General features: G+C 42.3%; 1 protein-coding gene across 2 annotated transcripts in view; it reads right to left on the bottom strand.

The window, feature by feature from the left end:
- PRKG2 (protein kinase cGMP-dependent 2) overlaps positions 1-21,334 on the bottom strand; it is a 1,208,151-nt gene that overhangs the window by 278,870 nt on the left and 907,947 nt on the right. For both annotated transcript variants that reach the window (XM_078677576.1, XM_078677575.1), the window contains exon 13: positions 8,138-8,227. In XM_078677576.1, the coding sequence (XP_078533702.1) occupies positions 8,138-8,227 (90 nt within the window). The remainder of the gene's footprint in view (positions 1-8,137; positions 8,228-21,334) is intronic.

Below are 21,334 nucleotides of genomic sequence, written 5' to 3'. Positions count from 1 at the left end.
TGGTGAGGATCAGGGGAACCAGGACAACCAGAGCCACGAGGGCTGATGGGGCCAAACCAGGACCAAAATGACCAGGCCCAGCCCCAGAGGAACCAATAAGGACGACCAGGAGCAGTGGAGGCAGTATCAGCTGGACCACAGGTACAAGGACCAGGGCAAGGAGAATCATGATGACCCAGACCAGGAAGTCAAGAAATATCAGCCCTAGAAGAACCAGGGCAACAAGGCTAGGTGGATAAGGATCCAGCAGGATCAGGATGAGGATCAGTAGTACCAGGATCAGGAGGCCCAGAAAAGATTAATATAAGGATGAACCAGGAGCAGGGCCAGGAAGACCAGGGTCAGAAAGGACTACAAACAAGACCCCAAGATTTTGGAACAACAGTACCATGGTAACCAGAACTACTTAGAATAGGGCCAGTATGAGGATCAGGAGAACTAAAACAACTCAGAAAAGAAGAGATTGGAACAGGATTAGAAGGCGGACTGACTTCTAAAGGCACAAAAGGACCTACAAATATAGGCAGAGGAACAGGAGCAGGAGGACACCTACCTGAGTCTAGGCCACATGTATTAGGATACCCCTTTTGTAAATGGTTCTTAGTCATGCTTTTTATACTTCCAACACCCAGAAACCCCTACCTCTTCAGCCCACATATAAAACTGGTAAGTATTTGCTGAAAATCAGAGCATGTAAAGTGAATAAAAATCCAGGACTGTTACATACTGAACTCTGAGTGCAGAAGACACGGTTTGATGCTGGCACAGTAGTCTAGGGGGTGGATCTGAGGGCATATGAACTGAAGCTTGGCACAGGAGTTTAAAGGTGGATGGGTGAAAATGAGTGCAGTCCATGAAGGATTGCAGAAAGGGTTTGTGGAACTCAGATGGCCAAAGTTAGAAAAATGAGTATTGGCTAACAAAGGGGTCAAAGGGATAAGACAATTAGAAAGGGGAGCTCGGGATCATACAAAGGCTCAAATGAGCAGACGAGAGGGTGATGGAGGCTCCAGATAGATCGTATCACATGGCCCAAAGAGGGATTTTGTGTGACACCTAGATCTTTGAGCGTGCATTCTATGTGTGTATATGAGACAAGACACCTTGCTGCACTGCATTTTGTGATGGAGGGGGGGGCAGAAATGTGCCATATCTACTTAGATATGATGAATTTTGCTCTCTCACTGCGCTGGTGCACTGTGTGCTGCTTAGCGCCAATGCAGGCACCCTTGCGCCATGGGCCAGGGGTGCCTCCATTATTTGAAGTATCATTCTTGTGCAGGAAGAGATACATTCCTGCACAAAAATAATCCTTTGAGGCATTTTCCGCTTTCCCTGTTTGCTGTAAAATTCAGATATTTCTCCTTGTTATGCCTCACTTGGGAGGGTGCACCATTTTGACATCGTCCAAGGTTTACTCACCTTAGTAAATCTGGTATTGCACCAAAATCCATGGGTGGATGAATGGGAACGCCCGTGCTGGACCCATGGAATACCTTCTCAACACAGGGTAATGCAATGCAACCATTTGCTCTGCCTTGCTTTGCTCTGAATTTACATAAGGTGGCTCTGCATGCCTTAGTAAATCCCCTTTAAGGGCATGTGTTGTCTTGATCTCGCCTTTTGTGACTCAAGTGCATTGAAAGTCCTTAGTAAATCTGCCCCTAAGTGTGTAGTAGTAAGACTCCTTGTGTGATGAAAGTCTTAGTGCATGGACCAGTGGGATGTAGTTTGCATGACATAATGGAGAGTAGATAAAGCTTCCCTACACAGTTGACGTGTATGGACGGCATTTCTGTGGATAGAGGGTGGAGACTGTTCGACCTGTCAGCCTTAGGGTGGTCTTCCCCCAACTTTTTGCCTACTTATCTCCAATTTTTTCTGGATTTCGTTTTTGTTGGCCATAGGATTCTGTGCACTTTACCATTGCTAACCTGTGCTAAAGTGCTTGTGCTCACTCCCCTAAACATTGTTTGATGGGCATCTGTCTATTTGGCATATTTAATTTACTTATAAGTCCCTTATAAAGTGTTATACCATATACAGAGGGCCTGTAAATTAAATGCTACTTCGGACCTGCAGCACTTATTGTGCCACCCACCTAAGTAGCACTTTAAAACATGTTCCAGGCATTCCATTGCAGCCTGAATGCTGTGTTACACTACCTTGCAACTTGGCAAGTGAGAGGATGAAGCCTAATGGCTAGGGTGGTCGACCTCAAATCTGGGGAACTGGTTCGAGTCTCGGCAACGACGCTCAACATCCTGTGATTCTGGGCAAGTCACGTAATCTCCCCATGCCTAACAACACAAAAATGAATGTAACGCAACTGGTTCTCATGTAAAGCGCTTTGATGCCTTTGGGTCAAGTTATATAAAACTTTGGGGGGAAAAAAGCCTTAACTCCCCTCTTATTACATATACGTTACCCCTAAGGTAGGCTCTAGGTAACCCATAGGGAAGGGTGCTGTGTAATTAAAAGGATGGGCATCTACTTCTACGTTTTACATGCCCTGGTAGTGAAAAACTACAAAATTCGTTTTTCACTACTGTGAGGTCTAAACCTCCCATAGGACAACATTGTGGATTCCTTATTACATTTAATAAGCTTTAATTCCTACATGGGAGAAGGTCGTGAAGAAATGGCACAGGCAGCAGGCTTGAACATGAGTACTCCTTTATTTATGAATGATATAGATAAGTATACAGCCTAGAAATATGGAGCCCAGGAGAGGGCATTCAGTCCCAACGACACTCAGATGTCCTGTGCCCCAACAATCCAGCCAGGCTCAGCTAGAAGTCTAGAACCCCCACATGTCATACCTACAATCAAGCATATACAAGACAAAGATTATACCCAAGGTTGATATGTCATGTTTGGCACCTATGAAATTTTAATAATAAACCCTCATTAATGGTACAGTCAGATTTTTCATTACAATTTTGAAAATGCCACTTTTAGAAAGTTGCCATTTTCCTGCCCATAGGCGTTTTGTGCCTGTAGCCTGGCCTGAGCCACATGACTGGGTGTAACTGACAGTTAGACTTTGAGAATTCTTCCCAGAGAGTCCTACAATAGAGGGTAGGTGTGCCTGAATGGGCCATCTACTGGCAGGATGGTGGGGAAGAGCAGAGCCCAGCCCTTCTTAGACCTCCATAGCTTGTGCTCTGCCTCCACACAAAGGGCTTAACAACCCTGAATCGTCACTGCAGCCAGCTTGGAACCAAGGCAGTGGAGTCAGGAAACTCCATGCACTTCAAAGAATCTTTCCAGAAGTTTCTCCCGCCTTCCAGAAGCAGGGCACCAGGGTAACAAATAGGAATTTCAGACCCACTCTAGAATTAACTGCTGGACCTGCTGAAGGACTCTCAAAGGTCTGCCTGCTGTTGTGGCCTGCTGTGTACTCTGCCAGGCTGCTGCTGTACATGGAAGGACTGTTTTGCTGCCTGAAGCCTGCCTTGATCCCTCAGAAGCCAGCCTTGCTGTTGAGCCCTGCATCTTCACCTTCACCCAGGAATACCAGAAGTGACTCCAAGGGCTAGCTTGCTGGCCTCCTGTTCAGTGCCACAGGGACATAAAAGGCTCCCACCATAATGAACACACACTTGGACCCAGCCTTAGTGAGTCCTGAGCCCCCAAGTGGTGTCCCACTAGTCCTGGACCCTTGGTTGTGGACCTAAAGTGTCCATATGGCAATTTTCAAAACTGAGGACAAACAAAATTTGGCCCAAAAGTGCTCTGAGAACCAGGAGGAGACTGGGACCAACCTGCTGACTTATCTGCCCGAGGTGCATCGCCAGACAGATTGACTTTGCGCTTCTCCCACTACATCCTTTTTTACAGCAGCACATCCGTGCGCCACTGAACTCTACCTTCTCAGACATTTTTTTTCAAAAAAAATGTCTACGTTGGAAAGTAAGCTCTGACCTGGCCCAATCCATTACTTGTACCTGAACCATGCTCCATCGCGGTCCGACTTTACTTTCAACCTTGACCCGGGCTCGCGCGACTAGATGTCCACAATTAACTCTTTGATCTTTTAGGTGCTAGATTTCACTTAACCCCTTGCGCGCTGCAATAATTCTCCTGCTGTGCGGGAGAATTAATGAGCGGGCAGGGTTTGGACGGCCCAGGCCATCCTTAGCACACACACACCGTGACGTATGACGGCCGGGGGCCACCCTAAGCACCAAAGGGGTAAAACTTTTAAAACCCACAACTCCAGTTCTATTGATTATTGTTGTTCTGGTGTAAAATAATGTATTAGAATTTACTCTAGTCTTGTAAATTGGTTTGGGATTTTTTTGTGGTGTTTTTACTTTATTACTCTTTGTGTGCTGCATAACTACTTTATCCCATTGCCTCTAAGTTAAGCATGACTGCTTTTTGTACCAAGCTAACCAGGGCTAAGCACAGGTTAATTTCGTGTCCTTTTTTGGTTCATTCTGCAAGGGATTGTGGCTGTTACTTGACCAGGGCTCACACCCCATGCACCCAACAACTCAATTTCTAACAGAGACCCAGAACTGAAGTGAGGGAGAATATTGATAAGGCTACCAAAGGATTGTGTGAGGCCCATTTTAAAAAAAGGGCTGCTGATTAGTTCTTCCTGAGTGATGACATAGGATAAATGGTAGAGGTAAGGGGTAGGTCATAGGTTTCTCTTGTTAAAGATTTGAAAGTTTATAAGCAGAGCTGTCCTTTTTTGCTGTGGCTGAAGATTACACAGAAAGGCTGATGACAGACAGGTGCTGAGATCTCATGCTTTATTGTGACCTTGTTTGAGATACTTCTGCTTGGAGCCAGCACTATTGCTACTGCTATGAGAACCATCACCTAGTACACAGGCTGTGTCTGAGCAACATCCAGAAAAAGATTTTTAACAGCAAAATACCCCAAATAATTTCTGAAATCTCACCTGTTAATCTACATACCCTTCTGGAAAATGAGTATTAAAGTGGAACTGTAAAATGATCGATAGGTAGGTCACAAGAATGGTGGTAACAGAATGTCTCTGTATATTCAATGACTTTGTTTTTACAGTATTTGTAATAAAGTCAATGATTAAAAGTCTCTGTAAGTTTTGTAACTTTATTTTCTTCTGTGTCTTTGATACCTATATGTCGTTCTTTGATTTACTGAGAAAAGTCATTCATATTCCAATGACATTCAGTTCAATTAAGTACCTTTCCTTTGCTTGTGGTTTCTCAACAAAATACTCCTCTGATGGCCCGACAAAATGCAGGCTGTCAAAGGAAGGATATTATACCATCTACTCTACAGAAGCACTCATCATGGGCCCAAACCACGAGGCCTGGAATGACACATGGTGGCCCCCTGTCCTTGGAAACCCGCCCACCCCCACGGACCACGTGCGCATCCTGGGAATCATATTGGACTCCGACCTCAAAATAGACGACCAGATCAACTCCCTCTCGTCCTTCTGCTTCCACACCCACTGCCTCTATGTAAGACTTTCAAATGGATCACCCTTGAACACAGAAAGACCGTCACTTATGCCCTGGTCACCAGCAGACTCGACTACGGCAAAGCAAGCTACAGAACATCCAGACCGCCGCCGCAAGACTGGTCCTCAACCTGCCAAAACACTGCCACATCTCCCAGCACCTGCGCACACTCCACTGGCTCCCCATCGAGGCAAGAGTCACCCACGCACACAAGACCCTCCACAACACCGACCAGCATACCTGAACAGCCGACTCAATTTACACACACCCCAAAGGACTCTACAATCAGCCCAGCTCTTCTACGCTGTGGTCCCACGCATCAGAAAAACCAGGTCAGGAGGCCGCTCCTGCTCCTTCCTCGCGGCCAAGACCTGGAACGCCCTTCCGCTCCACCTCAGTCAGACAACATCACTTCTCATCTTCGTAAGAGACCTCAAGACCTGGCTCTTTGAAGGAGCCCCTCATTAATGGACTGGAACCTGCACCCCACCCCACCCTCAGGGACCTTGAGAACATTACGAGTGAGTAGTCGCGCTTAACAAACACCTGATTGATTGACTCTATTTAGAGTACAACCCGGCTGTAAAGGGCTGGAAAAAATGTAATGACCCAGTCAGCCTGGAAGAAAACTCCTTGCGTGTGGGGCATTAGTTGTTTTGTTTTTCAAAACCCAACTCCTGCTTTGGGAGTTTATTTTTGTAACACAATTAAAAGAAAATGTTTGCTAGCTGGCCATCATCTCTGACTGCACTGTCCTTGAAATGTTTTGTGCATGTTGCTGTCAATGTAGAGAGTTACTCAAAAGGCCAGCGGACAACGGTAAACTTACGACATCAAAGACATTGGTTCTCCCCCATCCTGATGGAGTTAACTCTGTCCGTGGAATTCTAAATCAGGTCCATAGTTTTTCCTACTTCCGTCATGAGATTAGAATGAAGCCTCTCACATATACCATGTTGGTCACTTCAGAAGGAGCCCCATGCAAATCTTTCTACTTTTATAAAATCATCCTAAATATTGGATGGCTTTATGTTGCTGGAATACAAGTTTTCCAATTTAGGTTTTTAGTTTTACAAATCATTGTTTCCAGGATTTGTTTACTTGATGTGAACCACAATTAATAATTCCAGAATGTACTGACTTGCTGCAGAAAAAGAGGTGTTCTCATTACATGAACCCTTTTGGTAATACTATATCTGGCCTGGCTACATTCCCATGGCTTTCTGAAAAAGAGTGTGTGTGTAACTTTAGAAGAGTAAACAGCTATGACTGGTCCTGCAAAGGTTCTAATTATCTTTATCATTAGCAACATCTGCAGGTAAATGTAAAAGAGCATTTGTGGATCACAACACAGATCCATGAAGGGCCTCCCAAGTCGCTATCTCTTGGCCTATAGTGTATGGAGTGGCATTTTGCCCATTTGTATGTCAAAATAACTTGGAAACATTCAAACATTTGGCACGTTCCTGCATCTAAGCCAGTTTTGGCACTAGGGCCATATGTCACAAAATCACAAGGTTTGTGACTACAAAGGTACTTATCATCAGGTACAAACCCTTAGTCTGAATTGGAAATTTCCTTAGACTAGTAAAGGGACTTTGCAATAATTTCTGAATTGCAAATAGGAAGGTTCAAGAACAGGGTTTTAACCCTCCTCGTTCCAATTCGGAAAGGAATTTATTGATATTTTGTGACTGCAATTGCTGTATTCAAATCATTGATGGACTAACAACCTCGAGTTGGGGTGGTATCTAATTTGCAAATTGGTGGGGACCCATGAGGACAGGATGTTGGCAGCTGGCCAAACAGTGCATAGTCTCTACTATTTAGCAGGCAGCCGGATAAATAGTAACGTTTTTCTGCTTTTTGCAAGACTGCCAGCCGGACAGTGCAAATCTCTACTATTTAGTAAGCAGCCGGGTATATATTTAAGTTTTCTTGCTAGTTATAACACTGCCAGAGAGACAGTTGAGTAGCTCTACTGTTTAACAAGCGGGCAGGTAAATAGTGAAGTTTTTCTGCTAGCTACACGGCTGCCAGCCTAACTTTACAGAATCTCTACTTTTTAGCCAGCAGTCGAGTAAATAGTGAACTTTTGCTGCTATTTCATGGCTGCCACCCACACAGTGAAAAATCTATCATTTTAGTAAGCAGCCATGTAAATATTTAAGTTTTCCTGCTATTTGTACGGTGCCAGCCCGACAGAGCAGAATTTCTAATGTTTAACCAGTGGCCGAGTAAATAGTGACTATTTTCTGCTATTTGCACGGCCATCGACTAAACAGTGCAGCATCTCTAATATTTAGCCTGAGGCAGCGAAGTTTCTCTGACATTTTTAGGGCCACCACATAAATAGTAAATAATACATTTAGCTATCAGCCAAGTAAATAGCAGTAAAAAGGTCACTTTTTTACCCAGCGGCAGGGTAAATAGCTGCACCCAAAGCAAAAAGGGTACCTAATGCAGACAGAAGACAAGCATGTATGAAAACAAATCTTTCCCTGCTGACGAAGCCCTGTCACAATGAAGGGAGGTTGAGAGCAAAAGCTGCGCCACCAAAAATGTACCAACTATTCTGCACAAGTTCAACATTCACGAACTCATTCATAAACAATTTGAGTGGCATCCCCGTGCAGGTCTTGGCTTTTATTTTGAGCACAAATACCTACCTGTCTCTTAAAATGCTCCACAGCTCTCCTCCAAGACAGGCCTCCAGCAGCATGTACACATATTTGTTATCTTTGAAGGTGCGATATAATCTGAGAAAAACATAATGTAGTAAAATAATTATTTAATTTTTATATTGGTTAATTTATACAGTTTGCCAGAAGATTTACAAAATAATACAAATTATCCATGAACCATCAAACCAAAGATTACAATATTTCCGTTCAATATCCACCTCTTGATTGAGCACTCCAAATATAATTTTAGCAAATTGATTAAAAAATTTCTAACTATTCAACAACACTACTTTACAAACACTTAATAATAAAAATCAGTTTCTCTTCCTCTGTGTGGTTTTCAACATTTTGAGGATCTTTTTTTTTCAAATCTTTCAATCGCCAGGGGTCTATCAAAGGACAATGTGCAGTCATGTCCGCCAGGGTTCCGAAACTCAAGCTCCAATACAAAATCTTTCCTGTCACGGAATACCATGATAGCTCTTATGAAGGAAGGTGGTTTGGTACAAACTCAATCTCAGTTTAGGCAGAGGTTTCCAAAAGGCCATTGCAGGGGAGCCTCTCAAATATGGATAGAACCTTCATATTGTTTCATAAATATGAACTACAACATGGGATGTTGGGAGCTACATTGAAGACTGGAGTGGTAGAGGGCCAATAACAAATGGTATAGACCAGGTCTTCGTCTCCAACATTCCAATGTTTGTCTTTCTGTTTCTCGTTGTTTACTTTAGAACATTGTACCCTTAATGGCAAAATGTTCGAGTAGCTTTACTGCTTGTATGTCTCAACTGTAGAAGTCATCAAATTCTTGCCTTCAGCTTCAGATTATCAATCTGAAAAAGACACTGAATAACTGGCATAACCCTCTGCAGTGAACTATAATTCTGTAGAGGGCCCTCAATAGGAGGTGACCCAGCTTTTTAGTCACATGTACACACCCTTATGTCTCCATATTGATAAAACACCTTTATTAAACAAGCGCTTGTGTCATCTGAATATAATAACTGTTCAATGGAATGATAGTGCAAAAATGATGTTGGCTGTGCCCGCTCCAGGTTCCCTGTTGTTCCCATCATACCTTGTCAATAAAAGTCAAGGTGACCCAGTGAGCAGAGATCTGTTAAACAACAATAAAAATTCAGAGGACATTAATATGAAAGCCTCGAGGTCAAGCTCACTATGGATTCAACACATCGGCATTCTTGGGGTTGACCAAGCAATAACCTAGTTTTCTCTTTTGTTACATAACCAGGAACTTGCCAGTGTTCACAACCAAAATATTAAGGAGCTGGATGATATGTGACCTAGCCATAAAAGCTGCCACCATTGAGACTGGCGAACAAAAGTTGAGTGTCAGCCTTCGCTCACAATCCTGTGATAATGGGCAAATCATTTAATCTCCTTCTGCCATAAAAAAAATGGTGATTTCTGATTCTCATGTAAAGCGCTCTAATGCCCTTGGGCAAAGTTACCTGTGTATAACAAACTGCAAAAAAAAATGAACTAGAACATGATCACAGCAGGGGTGCACCTGCAACCCTCAAGCCTTCAGGGGACTTCCATTCAACTTACGACCAATTAATATCTGTGAGATATGGGAGACTAAGGGGCCCCGTTTCACATTCTGCAGAGTGACCCCATCATTTTGCGTAACACTACTGGGTTATAGGCCCTCATCAATGGACTCCTTGTAAACAAAATTAGCAAACTTTTAATTTTTTGAAGTTCTGTGGCTTTCTCAACTTTATCCAACTTCCAATTACACGAGAACTCATTTTTAAAGTTGGCTAACTTTCTCAGCTTTAGCAGAGTTGCAAGAGAATTTGCACAATTTTTAGTATTTTCTCACGCATGCCTACTTTGTGAATAAGACTAGTTTGTAACCAAGCGTCGATAATCCATTTGAGCGGAGGAGCGTTGCCCCACAAGCCCCAGAGCTGAAAAAAAATTATTACCATTTTATTTTTCAGCAACCCATTCCACACTAAGGGGTCCATTACGATGACGGGCGGGCTCTGTCTGCCCGTCATCCCATCGTGGACAGGGACCGCCCGCCATAAGGGCGGGGGTCCCGTGGGCAGTATTAGGATGCGCCCGCCAAAGTGGCGGGCGCATCCTGCATTCCTACCATTGTGGCGGGCGGTGCACTCAGAACCGCCCGCCACAATGCCAGGAAGGCATGCCGTGCACTTCCATGGACAGCATGGCAGGCACCGCGCGGTGCCTGCCATGCTGTGCATGGAACTGCTGGGGGGTTCGTGCACCCCCCACCCCCCGGAGTCCCTGGGGGTCCGCAACGGGGGTCCGCAACGGGCCCCCGCAGGGATTCTCCGCATGCCTTTCCGTGGCGGCATTACCGCCACGGAAAGGCATTCAAATTTGCCCATCATAATATGGCTGGCGGTGTCTGATAGACACCGCCACCATATTATACCTTTTCCGCCCCAGTCGCCTTGCGACTGGGGCGGAAAAGCGGCAGACGGTCTTACCGTCCGCCGCGGTCCACCCGCCATATTAGTATGGCAATCCGCCTGCCATCCTAATAGCCCCTAAGTGTCAGGATAGTGGCATCAGAAGGGAGCTGTGTGCTAAACTTAATATGAGTATGTCTCTTTGGCCGGCCGTCTTGTGAGGGCCAGCCAGACATGCACATTTTAAACTTCTGTAAACTAGCTGTCTTAGACAGCTGGGTTAGAGAAAGCACTGAGTGAGGCCACCCACTCCAATCCAGGCACTGCTCTCATGCTGTGAGAGCAGAGCCAGGATTGTGTACTGCAGTTTCCTGGGTCCGGTGCTTCTTGAAGACACCCAAGGGAGGAGGACGTCACTCTGCAAACCAGGAAGGTAAGTATATTTTATTTAATATTTTTGGGGGGTTTATGCCCCCCGACTCACCATCCTCAGTACAAGACTCACCATCATCAGTACATGCCGGCCACCACTGTTTGTGATGTCAATGAAACCCACAAATATTGCAAAGTATTAAAACATAAAAAATGAAATAACAGAGAGGCAAGCAACTTCACAAATTAGCATAACCCGAACAGTGAGCCCGCCTCAGAAAATGTGTCCCTTCCTGAAGGTAACAAATGTTCAAATTATTTGCCTACCAAAAGATATTTCAGCAATGTGTTTCTTGTGCTAATTAGCAAGACGAAGAAATTGGTTCAAAATTCCTTGATACCATTTTAAATATATACTGAGTCCAAACTTCATTTCCCTCTATAGAAAACCAGGCAAGTTCTCTGTTTTTCTTTTCATGGTCTAACTTGACAGCACAGCTGTCACCTGGCAATTATGTGAGAATCACTAGGAGAGGGGTTAGGCTCCGCCCACATGTTGGGAGTCAGGAGTATATGTTTTGACTGGGCAGAAGCTGTGTGCTTTACCAAAAAAGTGCTTACTCTCGTTACAGTTGTGATCATTTTGTTTATTTATCCAGGGATGTAACTTGAACCTTCAAGGGCACACACACAATTTTCTAATGCTATTAAAGTGTCTCAGATAACTAGATTATGTATGCTGTTTTTCTCTGGCAGAAGCACAGCTGGAAGGAGGGCCATGGTTAACGTGCATAGATTTTTAGGTCTGGCTCGACAGTGCAACTATCACCTGACCTTTTCACCTAAACCAGTATTATTCTACAGTTTTTTTCTTCCACACAAATACATATCAATTCCTATGCTATGTGCTTCACATCACCATACAACATTCCTTTAAAGACAGACCTATCATAATTGCATTCATTGATAACTTTATTTCGGTCAACGACCATAAAAGCACAGATAAAATATGTACATACAATAAAATACATAAATAATTAAGAACCAATAGTTAAAACATTATTAAACAATCAGTTATCAACAAGGTGGTCTTCATTGGAGTTAATCACAATTAATCAAGGTGGACCTTCTCCGCCACATACCGTACAAAAAACAGGAGACCGAAAACACAATGAGGGGGGATGTATCATATTTTAAAATTCTAACAGCTTGAGCACAATGTTTTAGTTCCAGATTTCTGCATAGTGGTACCAGCCAAGCTCTCCGAATTGCGCTATAAGCGGGGCAAAAAAACAAAACATGGGCAGTGTCTTCTTTGCTATTATTGCAGACAGGGCAAATTCCCTCCTTTTGACCTGCCCATTTGCAGGTCAGTGACCCAAGTGGCAGGCAGCCGTGCCTTAATTGTGTGTATAGTTTTCTTGCTAGGAGGGGTTCAATTTGATCCAGAAATTCCTCCCTTCTGGGCGCAAGTTTTACCTGCAAAAATTCTGAGGACATCCTGCCCATACTTGGGAGGCGATGCAGCAAACTTAGGTTATAGTGCCTCAGAGAGGCCAGCAGCTCAGTTCTCCGCACCACTAGGCAACTCTCCGCCGGGGACTCCCATATTTGGGGCATTCCTATTCGATAGGCAATAGATTTAATGTGGAGCAGCCAGGGTATTTTCTTGCTCTTCAACGACCCCCAGACAGCAGGGAACTCAGCTCTGTAGTCCACAAGCTCAGGTACTGACCAGAGCCTTCTCCAATACAGGAGGGGTCGGGCCGCTACTAGTTCAGAGATGGGCTCCACACCTAGGTCGAAAATCAAGGGTAAGAGCGGGGTACTTTGGGGTAGACCAATCATATTCCTCATAAAGGCCCGTTCAACCCTGAGAAGGCTTGCTATGCTTGAATGTCCCCAAAGTTCTGCACCGTAGGTTACAGCAGGTCTAGCTTGAGCACTGTAAATTTCAAGCACTGGGGAGACCGGCTTAAAATGCGTTGTTCGATGGAACTTACCTATGCCCCCTGATAGCTGTGCGAGCTTTAGGGTAGATATGGCTACCTGGGGGCCCCAACCAAAGTCCTCAGTCAAAGTGACCCCCAGGTATACAAAAGTTCTCACCCTTTCAAGCGGGATGCCGTTTAGCGTAGGGCTAGGGCGGGTGCGTTTCGGGGGACCGAAGATCATAAATTTTGTTTTCTCTAAATTGATCTCGAGTCCCCGCGAGGCGCAGAATGAAACAAAACCGTCCAAAACCCGCTGGATGCCTGTTGATGTTCGCGACAACAATAGGGTGTCGTCTGCGAACATCAGAGCAGGCACCCGACCTGACGCCAACCAAGGGGCATCGCTATCCCTGACTCTATTTAGTTCCCCCACCAAACCATTTATATAGAGACTAAAGAACGTGGGAGCCAGGGCGCAGCCCTGGCGTACGCCTCTCGATACAGGGAAACGTGCAGATAGTTCCCCGTTCTTCCCGCACCTCACCCGGGCATAGTTTCCTTCATGAAACCGCTTCAGGACCTCCAAAAGATAGGGAGGAAGGCCAAGATCTTTTAGGACCCTCCATAAACTCTCCCCTATCATAATTGCAAATGCTTGTTTCATTTTATAGGACATTTAAAATTTAAATATAGCCGACAGCTGATTGCTCATTTGGATCCCTGCAGAAAACAACATGCTAAAAAAAATCTCCTGGGGTCGTGGCTTCGGCGCCGACGGAGATGGCGGCTTTCCCGAGGAGCTCTGCAACAGTGTAGCTGGGCCGGGATTCCTCCATGTGTTGCTGCTGCTCGTAGATCCACTGCATCATAGTTTTCGAGCTGCGGAGTGTTTGCTGCCTCTTTTGCACCTGTTCCCCGATACATGAATTTCTGCACTTTCACCGTTTCGGAATTGGCGGCTCGTGTCTTATCGCGTCCGCCATTTTACAGCACTCTTCGCCCCGTGAGGTGTCGCCCTACCTTCTATGAGCGCATTCTTGTCATGACGCGCTAATGTTTCCAGCATTCTTCAGAAATCTCCTTAATTTCTACGTTTTTGTCATGAGGACATCTTTTTGAAATGTTTTATCTGTTCTCAGCCTTTCAGCTCACAGTCATGTTTTGGCCGCCATTTTGAGAAGACATCTTCCTCATATCTCAGCATTTGTTTTCACCATGAGGGTTGCACACTATTTTTTCTCCTCTATGGTAAAGAGTGAAAATTGAGCTTCAATACCTACGCTCTTTCTCTAGCAGTCAGTACTTACAGGTTTTGGGACATTTCTTGCTCCTTCAATGGCAATGGCACGTCGCAATCAACAAGTCTCACAGTCCCTGGAAGATGTCAATCCTTTCAGTGTTCTGCAGGATAATTTGGATGACGCCACTAGTGACTCTATTCCCACAAAAAATTCCCCTCTACTCACTCCTCGCTCGACTACCAAAGTGATTGCTAAGAGTTCTCCTTCATCTTCTTCTACAGGGAAGAGAGCTAAAACGAACCCCCCATCACCTACTAATACGTCTCCTTCTATTTCTATGGAGCTCATACTAGAAGAGATTCGCTCGCTCATACCTTATATGGATGAAATCCGCTCACTTAAACCTTACATGGCAGATACTAATGCTCGTCTTCAAAATCTTGAAGATAATTGGTCTCATACGGAACAGAACGTTGATCACCTGGAGAGATCTCTTTCCTCAGTCCAAACCTTCATCGATCAAGTTCCCAACATGCAAAAGCCAATTCAGTGCCTTAAGCTTCAGGTGGAAAATGTGACAAATTGTAATAGGCGTAATAATCTTCGCATTTATGGTCTTGCAGAGGGCCTTGAAGGATCAAATCCCATATCATTTTTCCAATCCTTTCTGCCTCAGCTCTTGGGCCTTCCAACTTCTCCGGCTTTGAACATCCAGCGAGCTCATCGTCTGGGTCCACTTTCTATATGAGACCTGCTCTTCGTTCCCTAAATGCTCGATATGGCTTATTCCACCCTTGCCTTTTCAGAGTGACTTATAACAAGACGACGAGCTATGAAGACCCGATCAAGCTTCAACAATTTCTTCACTCTTGTGCCTCTGACTCAATTGAAATCCCTCGTCCTTAATTATTATGCATAACTAATTTCTGTTGTGGATTGTGTCTCGTCATGATACTCTTTTTGCATTTTTCCCCTTCTGTATGCATTTTGTTTTTTATATTGTGCATTTTGTAATTTGTATTGTAATTGGATTTTCTGTCTCCTTAATTTGTTAACATTGTTTCTTTTGCTTCCCTTTAGATGCAGTTCTGTGATCCTTGGCGTTGTTTTCTTCTCGTTTGTCACTTGGAGGCGATTCTCCCTGCGCACGTCCTTGTGGTCTCTCCGGTTTGGTCTGCCCATCTCCTCATGTGGTTCCACCATCCCCTGTCTCTTTGTCTTCCTGTGGTATGTCTGTTTGATGTTTTTCTTCAATGTTGTAAGTTCTTCATCTTCGTTTTTAATTCTATTCTTCTTTTTTCTTTTCCTCTCTTTCCTCATACTTTTCCCTTCTCTCTGTCTCTCTCTTTCTAGTCCAATATTACCCTCCTCTTTTTTTTAGTATTCTATCTATACTTTTTATCCTCTTCTTTTACTTCATAATAATTCTTCTTTTCTCTTTTATTCTCTCTCCTTTATTTACCTTAAGTAATAATATTATGCAATGTTATATTGTTTATTTGTCTGTTACTTGCAATATAGGTCACAGTTACTCTTCTTTTGTTTCTAGAGGAATTGTGCTTGTTCTTGCTACTGATAGAATTTTAATTATTTTATTACTTGTTTTTCAATTTACTCTTGTTCTTGTTTTAATTGATAGTTTCTATTTAGCTGTTTTTATATCACATGTGCAGGTTTCGTTCTAATCATTACCATTTAGAGTTTTGACTTGGAATGTTAAATGAGTTAATAACCCTATAAAAAGACAACGATTAAATGCTGACATTGCCTTTATTCAGGAAACTCACTTATCAGAGATGGAGGCTACCAAACTGAAAAGAGGATGGGTGGGGCACGTCTTCTCTTCCGCCGCCTTTGGGAAAAAAATGGTTTATCTATCCTGTGCCATAAAAAAACACCAAATTTCTGTACTTCATCAGGAAAATGACCTTGAAGGTCGTTGGGTGATTGTTAAAATACTTATTGATCAGATACCATTTGTATTGTTTAATATTTATGCTCCTGTCTCTGTTGACAATTTGTTTTGGTCTATGATCTCTGATAAGCTTGTTTTGTTCAATGAGGATTAAATTATTTTCGGAGGTGATTGCAATCAAGTTCTTGACCCTATTCTTGATAGTCACTCCACTATAAAATTCTCTAATACCAAGATGCATTCACAGTTCACCTCTGCCCTTCGCCGCAAGGCTCTCTCTGATATTTGGAGGATTTGCAATCCTGGCTTACAGGAATATACTCTTTATTCCCCCCCTCATAACTCGCAATCTAGAATAGATTATCTTTTCTTTAGTAAATCTTTATCTCAACTTGTTTCACATTCCGAAATTGGCTCTCTCCTAATATCAGACCATGCCCCAGTTTTTGTAGACTTGGATTTGCTTCCCTTTTCTCCTCACGCTGGCAGATGGCGTTTTAATAACTCATTATTATCAGACCCTAATTTCACAAGCCAATTCACTGCTTTTGCAACTGAATTCTTCTCTATTAATTCTACTCCAGATTCCACCCATGTAATGATTTGGGATTCCTTTAAAGCAGCGGCTAGAGGTTTTATTATAAACTTTGTCTCGCAGAAAAAGAATTTTTTTTGAATCCAAACATACCCAACTATTAGCCAAAATTAAATCTCTTGAATATTCTTATTATCAATCTAATTCTGATCTCTCCTTAAAGAATCTTATTGAGGCAAAAATATCTTTTAATAAGTCTTCTACAGAAGCTGCTTCCTCGTATCTCTTAAAAAGAAGTGCTCGCTATTATGGGGGACAGAACAAGATGGGCAAGTCACTTGCCAATTATTTAAAAATTCGTAAGGAGCGAACAAAAATTGAGTCCGTCCGTAATACTGCTGGTGACTTATTATTTAAAGATGAGGATATTCTCGATGAATTTGTCTCATTTTATAAGAATTTATATACACCGGAACATCATCCTTTCTCTGATGCTCTCTCTTCTTTCTTTCAATCCCTTCTCCCTCCTTCAGTTTCTGATATAGATTTTTCCTCTGTAGATTCTGATATCTCTTTGTCTGAAATTAAGAATGCTGTTTCAAAATTAAAAATAGGTAAAGCACCTGGCCCTGACAGTTTTACTATTGAATTCTATGCTCACTTTGCCTCCTTACGTCTTCCCCATCTTCTTCTGCTTTATCAGTTTTTTATACAGCACAATTCCTCTTCTGGTTCTTTCCAAGACACAGTGATTTGTTTAATCCCTAAAGATAATAAAGATCCTTCTCTATGTAAAAATTATCGCCCAATCTCCTTGGTTAATTTAGATTATAGGATTTTTGCTAAGATTCTTGCTCTTCCTATTGATCCCATTTTACCCTCTATTATTGGTCCAGAGCAATCTGGCTTTGTCAAAGGTCAGTTATACTCAGATAATTCCAGGGTTTTCTTTATTATTCTAAATAAAGCATCTTCACTTAATTATCCTATTGCTGCTATAGCACTAGATGCTGAGAAAGCTTTCGATAGAATTGGGTGGGATTTTATGTTCCGAGCTCTCGAATGGATTGGATTTCCGGCTAAATTAATTTCTCTCATGTCATTATTATATATTCAGGTCCGAAAGCTTCTATCTTTGTTAATAGGAAAACTTCAAATTCTTTTTCTCTTTTTAGAGGCGTCCGTCAAGGTTGCCCCTTATCCCCTCTTTTATTTATAATTGCTTTGGAACCTTTCTTAACGAGAATCCGGCGAGACAATAGAATTTCTGGTTTTAAGCTTGATACTACACAGGTTAAGCTGTCTGTCTATGCCAATGATATCCTTCTTTATTGTTCCAACCCCTCCTCTTCTCTTCCGGCTTTTCTCTCCCAGGTTGATACTTTCTCTCAATTATCTGGCTATCGTCTTAATTCGGATAAGTGCAAAGTCCTTCCCTTAAATATTCTTTGCTTAAACAGGATTTTATTTCTACTGGATTTACTTGGAACACTTCTAAAATTAAATATTTAGGCCTCTGGTTCTCCCCTACCATCTCAGACACTTTAAAAGGTAATTTTGATAATCTTTCCAAAACTTTAACTTCTTCTATAGATCGTTGGCATCCACTTTTTCTCACCTGGTGGGGACGTCTAGATTCTATTAAGATGATGCTTTCTCCGCTAGTTCTTTACCTCTTATCCATGATTCCAGTCCACATTCCCGGTTTCTATTTAAAAAAAATTAATTCTATTTTAACTAAGTTTCTTTGGAAAAACAAATCCCCTCGTATATCTCTTTCTGCTCTTAAAGCTGATAAGACTTCTGGTGGTCTTAAATTTCCCGATTTTAAATCTTATCATCTTGCTTTCTCACTGCGACAATCTTCACGATGGATATCTCATGAACAGGATCAGCTTTTTCATCCTCCTATTTGGTTGGTAATTGAGAAATACTTAATAGCTCCCTTTCATTTTAGCGAAACTTTGGCTTTTACAAACAACATTTCTTCCTTTCGCTCTCCTGTGATCTCTCATTCACATAAAATATTAATACCTCTGCTTCTGTCCTCCTTCCCCGCTATATCCTCTCTGGAGCAACAACCCATTTGGCATATTCATTTATTACGCGTTAAAGGTGATACCATTTATTGGAAAACATGGAGAACCAGAGGTTTACTTTGGATTTCTCAGTTAGTATCTAACGGTCTTCCACGCTCTTTCTCAGATCTCCAATCGAACTTTTCTTTACCATCTTCCCGTAGATCTCAATATGAATCCCTCCTTCCTCTTCTTCAGCAATATCTTCTTTCCCTGGCACCCAACCCCATTATTCCTACTAAATGTACTTCTCTTTTTCCTTTACTTTCTTCTACTACTTCAGCTTCATCTTTTTATCACAATTTATTTTTCTTTTCTGATAGACCCAAAAGTAAATGTGAATTGGCCTGGGAGAGGGATCAAGGGCTCAAACGTGAGAAATCAATTGGTAAGAGCCAAAAGTAATCCCACTAAACCAGCACCTACTACTACTAGGGATTTACTCAGATTACCTCCAATAATTGGCCATTTCAGATGCCATAATTGTGTGGCATGTGAGATGACGAATGATTCTAAAGAGATTAAGATTAATGGACACTCACACATCCAGAAGCATTTTTCTAACTGTAACACAAAGAACCTTATTTACTGCATTAATTGTCCATGTAATCGTTTTTACATTGGACAGACGACCCAAGCTGTTAAGGCGAGAGTCTTACAGCACAAATCTAGAATTAAATGTTTGACCTTAGGGGCTCCTTTGGTCAACCACTATCAGACATTCAACCACTCATTTAATGACATACATTGGTCAGTCCTATGTGTGGTTACTAACAGAAACAAATCTGAGATGGAGACTAAACTGAACCAACTGGAGGCAAGACTCATTGAGAAGTACCAAACCTCTAAAACTGGACTGAATGATAGGGACCAAATATGGTCCCTAATAGGCTGTTAGTTTTAAAGGGATAATTTACCTTTAACTGCACCCAGGGAGGTAGAGGAGTACTTTGAGGTGTTATTGTGTACAGACTGAATATGAAAATGTTTATATAAACATCATGCTGATTGTACTTATTATATGTTATGTACATTACATTTTTAATGAAATACCACATTGAATTTCTGCTACTACATAAATTGTGGCCACAGATTGTAAGAGGGGCACGGTCTCACACGGGTGATTATTTATATTAGATTTTTCATATATTTGCTTTGGTATAATACTTATTATCATTACTATTCTATTTTTACTTTTTAGTAAGTAAACTTTTCCTTTTTTGCAGGCCTATGATTGGTATCTCAGGTTAACAGGAGGCCTTTGTGCAGTCAGATTGGGGCGCTTAGTAGGTTCGTTCTAAAAGTTTAACTTGGGCGGCCATTTTAGTTTGGGACCGTCCGGTTTGTTTGTTAGTCCTTCGTTGATCTCTTCTTTTCTGAAGGAGACGCGGATGTCCGCGTGTAGCTGCCGTTTCCGGTGAGACTGTGAGGAACGAGTGAAGGAAAATATCGGGCGTGAATGAGAGACGCTTTCAGGTCCAGACGCTGTTTGAAATAAAGTCACCGTGCTGACTGGATAATCTGGTTAAGGCACGCAATTTGGATAAAAGGTACAGTTATATTTGGGGACTATAGCTCGATGCTAATCATACGGTGGACTTTTTATACACTTTTCCTAACAGCTTTTATACTATACGATGGCTTGCTGTTACACACCGCCATTAATAACGGCGGGACCGATATGTTGAGGACAGATATTGTCAATAGAGACCGATGTAATTGTGTGCTTTTTAGTACCTGTTTAATAAGAGAGACGTGGGACCACTTACATTAGCCAGGCACATAGTTATTATGATTTGGATGTCGACCACGGTAGTTTGGATACACCATAGCTTAGAAGAGGGGATATCTATATGGACTAAAAATATAACTCAGAAAACAGATAGTAATCCCCCCGGGCGTGGGTTAGTTTTGGGGTATTCTGGGATTTGATTTAGTTTCAATCAGTTTTTAGATTTAGCCTTATTATTATTTTTTGAACATTGTTATTGCAGGTTGTAATGCTGAAATTGAAAATTGCCATGTTATACTTCTGGTATGACATATAATTGTGTAAACGAATTTGATACAAGGCTGGGATTTTCACCAGTTTTAAATGCGGTAGGTAATGTACTAAGTTGCACATAGGGTGTTTGGTTGTAACAATTGGAAGATTAGTATGATGCTGGGCAATATGTTGTCTTTAGGGTTTAAGGAAGAACGAGATTGGAAATTTGGCTTTTTTTTCCCATGAATATACTCACTTGGTGGTGGTGTTTTTACTACATTCACATTTCATTTAGGTGTAATAATGATTAAGAGACCCTATCCTCAAGGAATCTCTCCCTCTAGAATGGTAGTGGCACTCTAGGGTACTTGTGTCCGTGAAGTTAACTGTCGTGATAATGTGACTATTTTAGATGTATATTTATTGTAATTTTTTGAATTGTGTCTTAGGTAAATACTGCGTGTTTTGTTTGCCCATTGTCCTGATGAGGCCTGAAACTGCTTGACAGGCCGAAACGCGTCGACAGTTTACTATTGATTTCGACACCCTTGGTTTGATTTGGAAGCAATATGGGATATACTCCCTAGGAGTTGGATTGACTTGAGGAGCCATAAAAACATTGAGTTGTGCTTCACTGACTCCTATATATATATATATGTATATATTTCTTGGTGTTCGAAAAAGGAATTAAGGTTACCAGAGACAT

This window comes from Lissotriton helveticus, chromosome 2_1 (genome assembly GCF_964261635.1).
Source record: "Lissotriton helveticus chromosome 2_1, aLisHel1.1, whole genome shotgun sequence".
Taxonomy (NCBI): Eukaryota; Metazoa; Chordata; class Amphibia; order Caudata; family Salamandridae; genus Lissotriton; species Lissotriton helveticus.
Note: the sequence above shows the minus strand (reverse complement) of the source record. Positions and strands in the feature narration are given on the sequence as shown.